Source organism: Pseudopodoces humilis, chromosome 8 (genome assembly GCF_049639895.1).
Source record: "Pseudopodoces humilis isolate 2021_Gansu_Grassland_sample_001 chromosome 8, ASM4963989v1, whole genome shotgun sequence".
Classification (NCBI taxonomy): Eukaryota; Metazoa; Chordata; class Aves; order Passeriformes; family Paridae; genus Pseudopodoces; species Pseudopodoces humilis.
This window is the reverse complement of record NC_142207.1, coordinates 8,710,423-8,722,244: the sequence shown is the minus strand read 5'-3', so window position 1 is coordinate 8,722,244 and position 11,822 is coordinate 8,710,423. Positions and strand designations below refer to the sequence as shown.

Sequence of the window (11,822 nt, the reverse complement as noted above, 5' to 3'; positions counted from 1 at the left end):
CCCTTGAGCTCCCCTTAGTGCCGGCAAGGGGCATTGAGATAAGCGCTTATCCCCGCGGCAGGGATGGGGAGGGATGCCCGCAGGCGGCTGACGGGTCCTGGAGCCCTGCCCGCCGCTCATCCCGCAGTCCCACTCGTGGCATCCCGTCGGGATGTGTGTCCTTGCAGGGAGACCTTTACTTACTGAACGAAAATTGCATCAGTCACATGGGATCCAAGAAAGCCCAGTTCAATGTTTTCTCCCTAATATCTACAGGTGTGTGTGAATATTTTTTTTTTTTTTAAATCTATTCGACCATGTGTTTATTTATTTAAATTTATTTATTTATTTATTTATTTATTTATATTTAATAACAATCAATAGCTTATTCATGCTTTGCTATATTCTTTATTTGTCACTAATTTGCTTTACTGGAGCATCTAATTTCTAAAGGCATAAAAATCTTAGCTTTATACACCAGATAAGCAAGGGGTGCTGCTCCTGGAGACAGCTTAGGAAACGCTGACAGAGAAGGCAAGGGACTTAGCTAAGGTCAAAAACAAATGCTGTGCTAAACCAAGGTAGCACCTGGATCCCAGGTTTTTGCACTTTAATGTGTGATCAACATTGTTTCTGAAGAATATTTATATTTGCATGCCAGAGAGATCACCCAGTGATTTCTGAGCATCTGCTCTCTTGGGTGATTGCACTTCCCTGGGGGGTTTAAGCTCAAGTTCACAACTGTACCATGATGAAGATGGACTAGCCAGTTCAACTGCAGCCAGTGCAGGTTTCTGCACACTGATCCTGTTCTCCTGCTGCACTAAACCAACGTGGACCATCCCCTCCCCTGTGGACTTGGAGGTCACACACTTGTGAGCTCCTGCAGATGGGCTGATGTCAGGTAGCTGGAAAAGCTGTGACCTGGCTCATGTGCCTGAGCTCCAATTGTTTTGTGACAGCTGGGATGTTTCAGGTTACCTGTGGGTCTTGCAACTGTTATTGATCTGTGAAAAATTCAACTTTCTTTTTGTCAATATTTCTATGACCTGCTGAAGAGGCACAAAAGTACAGCCTGATGAAATTGGGTGTGGGTGATGAGGGAAAGCTCCATGGAGAGCAGAGGCAGCAGCAGCTCCCAGCAGAGACTCAGTGTCCCATCAAACACACTCCACCCCAGCATCCTCGTTGTGGTTGCAGTTATGTGAACCCCAGTCGCGCTTGCTACAATCCGTAATTGTAATTTCACTCCCCTTGCAACTTACGTCGTCAAGCCAAATTTGCCCGGTACCTTATGAAGATTAAACAAACAAACAAAAAACTGTTGGATGGGAGAAAAAGGAATATGTTTTGTTGTGGGTTTTTTTTGCTACAGAGGGCCCAGTAGATAGTGGGTGTGTGTTGGGTTGCGTGGTTGGCTTGTTGGAAATCAAGCTCAAGCAGCACTTGACATGCAGCTGCCTCATCCCAAGAGGGATCCAAGCATCCAAGCCTGCTCTGTTGAGGAGATCACCTCGTGTGGGTGACCTTGCTGTGGTGCTTTCTGGGTGTGTGTAACCACTGAGCCAGGCCTGGGGAGGTGCAAAGCTGTTGTGGGCTCACCTGGTGATGCTGTGAAGGAAGTGACGGCGCGGTTGAATCCCAGCATTCGGCAGACGACGCCGGCCTCTCGGGTGGTCCAGCCATCGTCACATATTGTTCCCCAGGTCCCCTTGTGGAAGATTTCCACTCGGCCCCTCCTGTCTCCTCCCACGATTCGTACAAAATTACTCATGCCAACTGACAGTTCAGAGGAGAAAAAAAATGACTCTATGGATCATGCAGGCGTAAGGAAAAAGACACTGACAGACAGAAGCAGTGACCACCCAAACCAGAGGGATGTTCCCCTCTCCAGGGTGGGACCAGAGGTTACAGGTAGCTCAAATCCAAACAATTCAAGAGCCCCCCCTGCATTTGGAGACACCAGGCTGCAGCTCAGAGCACAGACTCCTCGGCTCTGTTAGTTGTGCTGTGGGTTAACCAGTGTGAGCAGAGGGGTATTTTGGTCCTGATCTCAGGTAGCTCTGATACCAGGAGGCAAATGAGAGAAAAAGTAAAAGTCCAGTACCTTCTCCTTTTTCACCTTTGCTGCCTTTCATTCCCATGGAACCTGTTCCAAATTAGAAAAGCGAACATTTGACAGTTGCTTGTGGAAAAATCTGGTTATTATCTAGTTCTGAATACTTGCATGTGTTAGAGATGTGCAGGCTCCCCTTGTAGAAAATGAACATCCTGAAGTGACTAAGGGTATGTAAAAGGAACATGACAGGAAAAGTAGGATAACATACAGGGAAATATTCCCAGTGTGTGACCCAAGAAAAGAGCCACTTTCAAAATCCCATATATTCACTCACTTGTGGGAAATGTATCTCATTCCCACTGTTACCTGTAAAATGACATTTCTGGTAGACTTCAGGATCTCCAGAAACAGGCATGGTATCTCCCAAAGTACTGTCAGGAAGACCTACATCCTGGGATTTGATCTCCAGGGAGAGCAGAAAGGTGCTCTCAGCAGTCCTCCACATTTCTGTGGAGCATCTTGGTCTTGAGGGCAGGGGTGTTTGAAAAAACCCAGTGAGCTCTTTCCTCCAAAGCTACCTCCAGAAACCACTGATTGCTGTCTCCTTCTGGGGACCAGGAGATGAGATTCACCCAGAGGGCAGTCTTTGGCTTGGGACCAGTCCAGTTACACTTTTTCCATCTTCCAGATGCAAAGCTCCAGAGGAGGAGTGCATGGAGAAGCCCCACGTAGAATCTAGTGATCATCATGGATGTGATCATAGTGATCATCATAGAATCTAGAATCTTATTTAATTTCTGAGGATTCTTGTACTATTCTGTGTGAACAATTAAATGAACAAAGGCATCTGGAGCACTGTTTGCTTCCCACAGCCTGTTATAACAACTGTTTGTTTGTTGGTTTTTTTTTGTACTACAGGTCTTATGTATTTTTGAAGCAGTCTGTGATTGGAAGGGAGGGGGATTAAGGATGAAGAGTAGCTGTAGTGTTGGCCCTTTTGAACAACTTTTGTGTCCTACAGTTAGCAAGGTGTATTTAAATAGCATCACTGCTAGGTGTTTCCAATAGCTTCACTATTCCATGTTCCTGAGTGCTGTGTTTACATGGGATTTATCCCAGGGATAGGGTGTCTCTGATGGCTCTGAACAAAGCAAAGAGGAACATGTTTTCTGTGAAATCAGGGATTTGAGAGAATCTAATGCATCTGTGTACTTGCATGTCTTTTAGCACACCTCCCAGGGTGTACAGTGACACCCTGCATGTTCCTCTGGCTGTTGAGTTCCTGCAAATCACCTCTGAAAACACACCCCAGAGCAGCTTGTGGTGGTCTGTGATCTACAGTCCCAAATCCAAACGTGCCATCAGCGCCACAGACCCTGTGGCAAAGAGCCTTACCAGTTAATCCAGTGTCTCCCTTGGCTCCTTTTAGTCCTGGCTCTCCTTTCAGACCCCGAGTGCCATAATCCCCCTTGGCTCCTTTTTGACCAACTGGGCCTGGGGCACCTGGGTGGAAAGCAAAAAAGCCATTGCCTTTGTCCCTTCCCAGGGAAAGGACATGACAAACATTTCACACTGATGCAGAACAGTGGCATGTGGCACCTAATGTTCTTTGCATCATCAGAATAAATCATGCTCTAAGAGTTTACCTGGTAGGCCCTGGTCTCCCTTTGCTCCCTTTTGCCCTGGAGGTCCTGAGATCATCAAAACAAACAAACAAACATTTATAAAACTGATGCTTATACATTTATAAGAGTTTATGCAAACTAATATTTGCAATTGATTTCAACTCATCTAGTTTTGGTGTCTACACTGTATTTATAGTTCTGAATTTTATATTTATATTTATATTTCACTACTTGAAACAGGTGTCTTATTTCACATCTTACTCAGTGCAGAACATGTCCAAAAAGAAAATACAAGCAGTGGAAAAACATCTTCTTCTGAAGTTCATCTTAAACTGCTTCTTTGTGCATTTTCAATTTATACAAAAATTTAGGCACCATCACCCTCTCGTGCATATTACAGATGGCAGAAACAACCCTCTGGTGAGCAGTCAGCCCACCATGGCATCCTGGCATGCATTGAGGGTCCAAGAAGACTCAAGAGATCTCCTCTTGGTGGTGTAGTTCCCTTCCTGGTGTCTGCATGATGTATGTTGTTGACCCAAAACCTGTTTTATTCTCCTTTACCTGCTATTCCTTGTCCTCCCTGTTCACCCTTGGGTCCAGCAATGCCTTGTGCTCCTGAAATCGAAAAGAGATCAGTAAGGGTGAACCCACCACACAAAGTGAGGCCAGAGTAGGTCAGTGAGTTATAGGTTTGAGCAGGGCTGTACCTGGGCTACCTTTGGGGCCCTGCTCCCCCTTCTCCCCTTTCTGACCAGGTCTGCCTTCAAGGCCAGGGCTTCCAGGAGGTCCATGTGGTCCAGTTGCACCTTGAGGTTGAGTGAAAGCGGCACAAATGAAATGCAACACAGCACATGAAGGAGATAAAAAGACAGACAGCTCTATCACCAGCCCTTGCGCACTGAGTTGAGCCTATGAAGGCAAAACAAGCACTGGCTGTCCCCAAATTGTAATCCTGGCAGTGCTAATCTTAGCAATGCAGTGAGGGATGATCTGGAGTGAAAGGCTGCATGGAACCAGGTCCTGGCTGAGTGCCACCCTTGAAATGCACAAGTTCTTCCCTAAAAGAGCAGACAATTTCTGTCCTTGTGTGTGCACACACGTCAGGAAGGAGGGCACGCTTCCTCCCCTCTCAGCCTCCTGCACAGGGAGTGGGACCCAGATGAGACAGCCAAGGCTGCTGGATGAGATTGGATGACACAGAAAAGTTGGCATAGTTTCTTCATCTAACCATCATCTTCTCTCACCCATGCTGGGGTCTAGACCAGCTGCAGTTTTCCTTGTCGTGAAACACCATATGAAGGAGATCAGTGTTATGCCTCCACAAGAACTTGCACCTTCTGTACTGCTTACCTGCCTCTCCTTTTGGCCCAGGAGGTCCAGGATTCCCCGAGCTACCTGTAATGACATCCTGGCATCAGTGCTAATGAGGCTTAGCCCAGCCCCTCAGCTGGGGTGGCCCTGCACCCTGTGTGTCACAGTGTCCTCTGCACTTACCATTGAGACCTGGCAGTCCTGGGAGTCCATTCTGTCCCTTAGGACCCATGGGTCCCTGGCTCCCGGGGTCTCCCTTCATGCCCATGTCACCTTTCTGTCCTTGGGGACCTATCAAACAGCACAGCACACATGTGTAAATTTTAAAAACCAGATTTGTTGTCTCTGCAGCCTGTGGAGCACCTCTGCCTGGCCACACCAGTAGCATGGTTTGGCCTCACACCTGCACTGACCATTCAGTGACATTGTCACCATAAAGCTGTAGGAGGACAGAGCTGGTCTGTCTGATCCACCTCTGGCTCTGTCAGCCTCTCTGGCCAGATGTTTGTCTGGCCTGCTGTTAAAGGCTTTTAGTGGTGCCATGACAGCTCTCCAATCTATTCCAAAACTATCCCTGCTGCTGGAATGTAGTTAAGCATCCCTTACTGTGGTCTGAATGCTTCCCTTCTGCTAGATGCTGTGGAGATACAGGGCAGCACATTCCACTCCTGCACTTCCAGAGAGTTCTGTCACCTCCTCTTAACCTTCTCTTCTCTGAACAGGTGATCAGCATGCTCCAAAAGAGCAGAATTACTTGAAGGTGTCTCATGTGAAGACTTACATCTCCTTCATCGTTCTGCTCCAGAATTATCCCAAAGTCCTTGCCTTTCGGTATTCCTCCTACAGTCACTCTTCTCTTCTGGAGTATCTTGTGCTAATGAGAGCATTGGGGCATTCAGGATCTGATGGAAGACCTGAGGGGGCTCTTATCAACCTGTCCAACTGTCCTCACTGCTCTGCACCACACTCATCACCTGCTTTCTTTTCCTCTCCTGCTTCCAGCCCATGGGAGACCACTGAGTAACAGCTATCCATAACGTGTGTCACGTGGGGGAAACACTTTGCATAACTCTTCTACATCAGGTGTAAAAAGCCAGGCTTATGTAAGATGTAAAGCTCTCAGAAAGAGGTTCTACTAAAATGAGGACTAACATCCACATGCTTGTGCATTTAAATTATATTGCATTATTTTATACCATGGAAATCCCACTGCAAACATCACTGCTTTAATCTAGGATAGGCTGATAACTGAATATCTGTGGCTTTCATTAGACAAAGGTCACTCTGTAAAGAGACTTCTGTGGTGCAGAATCAACATTTTGCATGGCCCCTTCTCCCAGCCCTCCTTTGGGAGATTTGCTGAAGCATGACATGCAATTAAACCCCTTCAGATCAGATCAAATGTCCAGTTTATCCAGCTCCCTCACTGACTGGCAAACCATCCTTGGGGCTGCTTGGATTTTTCTGAATACTAACCTATGAAGACTTCCTGAGTTTAAAAATGAATATGTGTGAGAACATTAAAAATGCTGAGACAGTGAAGAAGTCTTACCTGCAAGCCCCAGCTCTCCTTTTTCTCCTTTCACTCCTGGACCACCACTTGGGCCAGCAGGACCAGGAGTTCCTTTGCTCCCCTTCTCACCCTTGGGTCCATGTACACCTGCAAGGACAGCACCATTTTTCTGATGCTTCATGGGGTGCCATGTCCAGTGAATGCCAGCAGCAGGACCCCCCCCCACAGCTGTGAGCATGAGCCAAACTCCACTCTCTGTGCACTTGAGGTGGGAAATAGGCCCACTGTGACTGTTGTACACTGACTTTTAAAATAAGACTTTTTTCCAGCTAAGTTTTGTTTTTGTTCACATTATCTTTACATAGGCCTATTTCCTTCAGCTCCAATGACATTCTTACTCACTTACACCTTGGCTGAGGACAAGATTGCTCATAAAATCATCCATAAAGCCACTTTATGTTCATCCACAGAAGTAATTCAGGTGCCAGAAAAGCCTTACCTTGGTCTCCCTTTGTCCCTGGTGGTCCCTGTAACCCTGGGATGTAAAATACATATATCAGCTGACACACATCATCTATTCACAGTAATGGCTAAGAAGAAGAGACACATTTTTTAATCATCCTTCGCTCACACAATTTCAGTCACCAGTGAGGCCAATCTTCAGCTGGCAGGGACCAGCACAACCATTTGAGCAAAGTCCTTGGAGTTCAGCTGAGTGCTCAGCTGGGCAGGGGCCAGCTTGTCTTCCTGCCAAGCCCAGCTCATGGGGACTATTGGGGAGATCTTTCATGGAAACGCACTGAACGATGGGGCTCTGATGTGTAATAACACTGCTTGGCAGGAGGTGCTGTTTCAATGTCGTAAGTAAAGCCAGGAAGATATGAAAACACAATTTTTAACTTTTTTTTTTCCTTCAGAAAATCTCATCATTGTGGCCAAGAAGTAGGGATGGATGAGTTACAGGCCTGACCTAAAAAGGGTTGCATCTTAGATCATCATCGCAGGATTATAGAAACTGTTGCCTGCTCCAACCTCTGCTCAAAGTGGAGCCAGTGTTAGATCAGGACTTGCTGCACCCTCACAGTCTGGAGATGTGTACCTCCTGTGGCAGGTTCTACCCAAACCCCAGGTACCCAGGGCAGCAGCTCGTGCATGGTGGTGGAGGGCAGAACTTGCAGCCAGTTCATTCCCGAGTCTGTGGCAATGTTTTCCTAGGACAGGGTGGGCATTGTCCTCTGTGGGAGCACTCTGTGGGCTAGCCAAGGCTCCTGGAGGATCAGTGACAAGGTACAGCAGGTCTCCTCATCACCAGGGCATGGGTGTCTGCACACTGGGTAAGGTCTGGAGGCTGAAATCCCAAATCCTCACTTAAGGTCTCTTTGATGAAATAAAGAAGAAGAGAAAAATAGGAGAAGTTGTGGCTTATTTACCAACATACCTGGTAGACCAGGATCTCCTTTGCGTCCAGGAGGCCCTGAAATAAATATTTAATGGGTATTTTTCAGTAGTCAGCAGTCAGTGAGGAACACTGCAGTATGGGATTGACAGGCTTGAGGTGTGGGCTGGAGACACCACCCTTTTGGAGGGCACCTAGAGTCCAAATCTACAAGTCACAGGAGGGGAGAGGAGCCCAGAGCTACATGTACAGCTGCAGGGGATCTGAGGGTTTGCACAAGGCAGTGCTCCAGCTCCTATAGGTGCTCCCTGGTCTGGAGCTGACTCCAGTCCTGGGCACAAGGACATCAATAACTGAGAGGAAGATTAAATCTTGCCCTAGTTATTGGATCATCTAAACTGCTGGTGATGCAGAGGAGCCAGGTGCCCCTGCTGCAGAGCCAGCATGGAGAGCCATACCTGCAATCACGGTGATGTTCTTCATCCTCATCATCAGGTTTGCATTGTTGCTTTTAATGATGGTGATTTCCTCTTCTAAGCTTCTCCTCCAGCTTTCTTCATGTCTCATGAGAAAGTCCTTCCCAGCAGAGCTTTTCAACAAGGCCGATTTTTGGCCAAAGAGGCTCTCCTGAATCTCTTCTGTATAGGAGGCATTTTGCTCTTGAAGTTTCAATATCTGTCCCTGCATCTTAAATACTGAGGAAACAAAAAGCCCATGTAATGAATGTTCACTGCCCGGTCTGGCTAGGAAATGGTTGTTTGGCAGAGCAGTTCCTCAGCAACTGGGGGGGACACTGGGGGATAAAGACCACCTCTGTCTGACCCAGGGAGGTGGTTTTCATGTGCCAGTGCTTGCTGCAGCCAGGAGTGCAGCTGGGAGTGCTTTTGCAAATGCAAAGCACACACACAGGGTGTGCAAATCGTTCCCTGCAGTGGCTGCTTTGCCTGGCGGTGTGCGGAGGAGCCTCTGTGCCCCCTCAGAGGGCTCAGATCTGTGTGCTCATTCCTGCTTGCCCGTGCCCCCAGGAGCACCCAGCAAAGCTCTCTTTTGATGCCAAGCCCATGGTGAGGTTGCAGCATTACCTTTGTACATCAGCAGTCCCTGGCCGGCCGTCAGCAGCAGCAGGTAGATGCTGAGGGCTGTCCGAACACAACATGTGGATGCCTTTTTCTGGCTCCCAGGCTCTAAAAACCGAGAGATGAAGGGCAGACACTCCCCCACATTTCTCCCCTACAGCTCTGCTTGTTTGCAGCCTTTTCAGGTCCGGCCACAGCGCTTTCCAGCAGTGTGGAGCAGCAAGGTGCCTCTGTGAGAGTGCTCATCCTGCCAGCAAGGCAGGATGCCTTCCTCCGCTCCATGCTTTGCTCTGCAGTCTGCTTGGCCATCTTTTCCTCAGCTAATTTAACCAGCTCACTTCCAGCAAGACTTAATCCAGACTGTAACAGTGTGAATGTGGTGATTATCCCCTTTCTGCATCAATAAACTCCCCGTTCCCAATGCTTTTGGCTGTCCCAGGCTGCTGTTCGGAGTGCTGCTCAAAGCAATTCCCTCTCCATCCAGAGCACTGCATATGTGTGATTCCAAAAGTGATGCATGTATGCATCAAAATAAACGAAAAATCAATAGTAAGCTGAAGTGCAGAACAAATTGAAACAAGTCATAAGATGTAAAATCAATCATTACCAGCAAGTATAAAAGAAATAAATGGCTTTGTTGAATTTTGGCCTTCAGGGGGAAAAAAGCAAGAAGCATTTCAGAAGCATTGGTAACTACATCAGACATTCAGTGAGTTACACTCAATAGAGGCTTTTCTTTTTTCTCAAAGTAATGTAATCAGGAATTTAAAGTCTTAGTTTTAGAATAGTACAATATTTTAATTGGTTTTACAATAGAATGGCTTAGTCAGCAATGAAGCTTTTATATTCAGCTAAAAATTCATAAACTTACATTCTTTTATTGAGTCTGGTGATTTTAGTATCTTAACTATTATGCATGAAAGTCTTACTCAAGAAAATTGGACATTTTCTAAGACAGGAAAATAACTAATTTTTTTCTGATGCTCAGCATCAGCTTTTGGCTAGAAAGGGTCGTTTGACATAATTCTACTTTTAAATGGCAGTTAATTTACTAACAAAATCACTGCAAAAAGTATTTAATATGCAATATTTCATTTTTCTGTGTTGTTTTAGACCAGATAAAATCCATATAATTCCACTGAATAAAAAGAAATCTTACCACTTATCTGAAAGGTTGTAGTAGCAGGTGAGACAAACCCAATCTTTTCTGAAAGACTGAAAGAGTTCATATCACTTGAATTTCCATCTTCCCCATATTTGTCTTTAAATTTCATGACAAATTTCTTGTGGTTAAGCTAAAGCCTTGTCAGATGGTGGACAATAAAGAACTGGAGGTACTTCCTCTCTAGCTCCTGATTTGATATGCTCTCTGATATGCATTTCCTAACTGCTCAGCTTTTATAGACTACTGAGAAGTCTGATGTGGTAATTTGAACAGTTCCTCAAAAAATCCCGCAGCTAAGATGCTAAGCTGCTCTCGTGTGCTCACTTGGATTCCAGGGAACCTTGGGCAGGATCCTGAAAGGGCTTCAACCTGGAGTTGTTCAACATCTCTGCATTGTGGTGGAGTTAGGCAACCCCAAAACTCCAACATCCTAAGTTAGGATGGACACGAGTAAACTTCCTCAGGTAGCCAAGAAGATTCCATGTTCAATGTTAGCTTGGCAATCCCTCTCCTGGGAGGGGAGGCTGAGGACTCTGTCACAGTGAAACACACAGTAATGTGCACCAAGGTGACAGCTCAGTCACTGTGTGTGACTCAAGTGCAAGGAGGCAAAGAATCAGGAGGAGTTGTAAGACAAGTGAATGATGGTGGGATGGGGAATGCTGAATCCCAAACGGGTTTGGGATGATATGAAGAAGAGACACTTGCAGCCTCCTTGACAAGGTCTCTCAAGCTCCTGCTTCCTACCTGACGAGTTCTTCACACCCATGGACATGATTCCTACCTCTTTACCATTTCTTTGCTCTCACCCTGCCAAACTCCTCCCTGGCATTTGACATTTGGACATCTCAATTTGCGCTGGGTTTGATTTTGCATTTGCAAAGCAAAGTGACTCACCCAAGCCTGCAGGCAGGAGCCGTTGGTAGGATCTGGGCAGAGCCCTCTGCACCCACGCTGCCACCACCACCTCCTGCTCTCTCTGAGGTGCAAGGCAGTCACTGTCACATGCTTTGGTCCTGGGCTGCAGGTCTGTGTTCATCCCTGGGTCCTCGGTGCTTTGCTCGGCCATGGAATGAGGAGTGGCACATCTAAAGGTAGGGGTGAGCTGGAGATTCACACCCTGACAGTGCAGAGTGAAGCCCTCTGTTCTGCACCTGATGTACAAATCTCTGAAAGCCTTAAACCATAGATATGTGGGGATTTTTGAATCCACTTCTGTGTTCTCCTTTCAAATGTGCTTATGCAGCTGTGACCTGGTTTGTCCCCAGGAGGGAGGAAGAGGAATCCTCCATTTTTAAACATTCTGCTACACTCTGTGTAGTAATTGGGATAATTTGCTTCCTTGTGAAGGTCTCAGATATCCCCTTGAATTAGGGAGGCTCGAGAGGTTACCACCGATCAGATGAGCCACAGTAAAAGCCTGTGCATCCTCTTCCATCATGGGATCACCCCCTCACCGGAGTAAGGGCTCATATCCAGCCCATTTCTGAAGGTTCTGGTGGTTCAACTGACCACTCTGCACAAGCCTGGAGCAGCCTACTCTTGCTGGGTGATGAGCTGGGAATGACTGAGCTTGTACTGCCAAGTGGATGTTTATAGGGATGGATGTGATTCAGGTGCATGCAGAGAGCAGATGTACAGCAGAGATGCTTTTAATAATACTTCTAGTCAAATCCATTTTATTTCAAAGTATTC

General features: G+C 46.7%; 1 protein-coding gene across 2 annotated transcripts; it reads right to left on the bottom strand.

Annotated features, from left to right (window-relative positions):
• Window positions 1-379: 379 nt before the first annotated feature.
• MARCO (macrophage receptor with collagenous structure) lies at window positions 380-11,273 on the bottom strand. 2 transcript variants are annotated; one of them, XM_088058912.1, is made up of 15 exons: window positions 11,025-11,273; window positions 8,969-9,070; window positions 8,345-8,581; window positions 7,929-7,964; window positions 6,990-7,025; window positions 6,530-6,637; window positions 5,161-5,268; window positions 5,017-5,061; window positions 4,374-4,472; window positions 4,228-4,281; window positions 3,685-3,729; window positions 3,434-3,541; window positions 2,087-2,128; window positions 1,582-1,758; window positions 380-1,270 (listed from the first exon to the last, which is right to left on the bottom strand). In XM_088058912.1, exons 1-15 carry the CDS (start codon window positions 11,194-11,196, stop codon window positions 1,140-1,142), a joined length of 1,500 nt encoding a protein of 499 aa, XP_087915038.1. In that variant the 5' UTR covers window positions 11,197-11,273; the 3' UTR covers window positions 380-1,139. The 2 variants fall into 2 exon arrangements, with proteins under 2 accessions (XP_087915038.1, XP_014104717.1); XM_014249242.2 differs by lacking the exon at window positions 11,025-11,273 and adding an exon at window positions 10,122-10,316.
• Window positions 11,274-11,822: the final 549 nt, after the last annotated feature.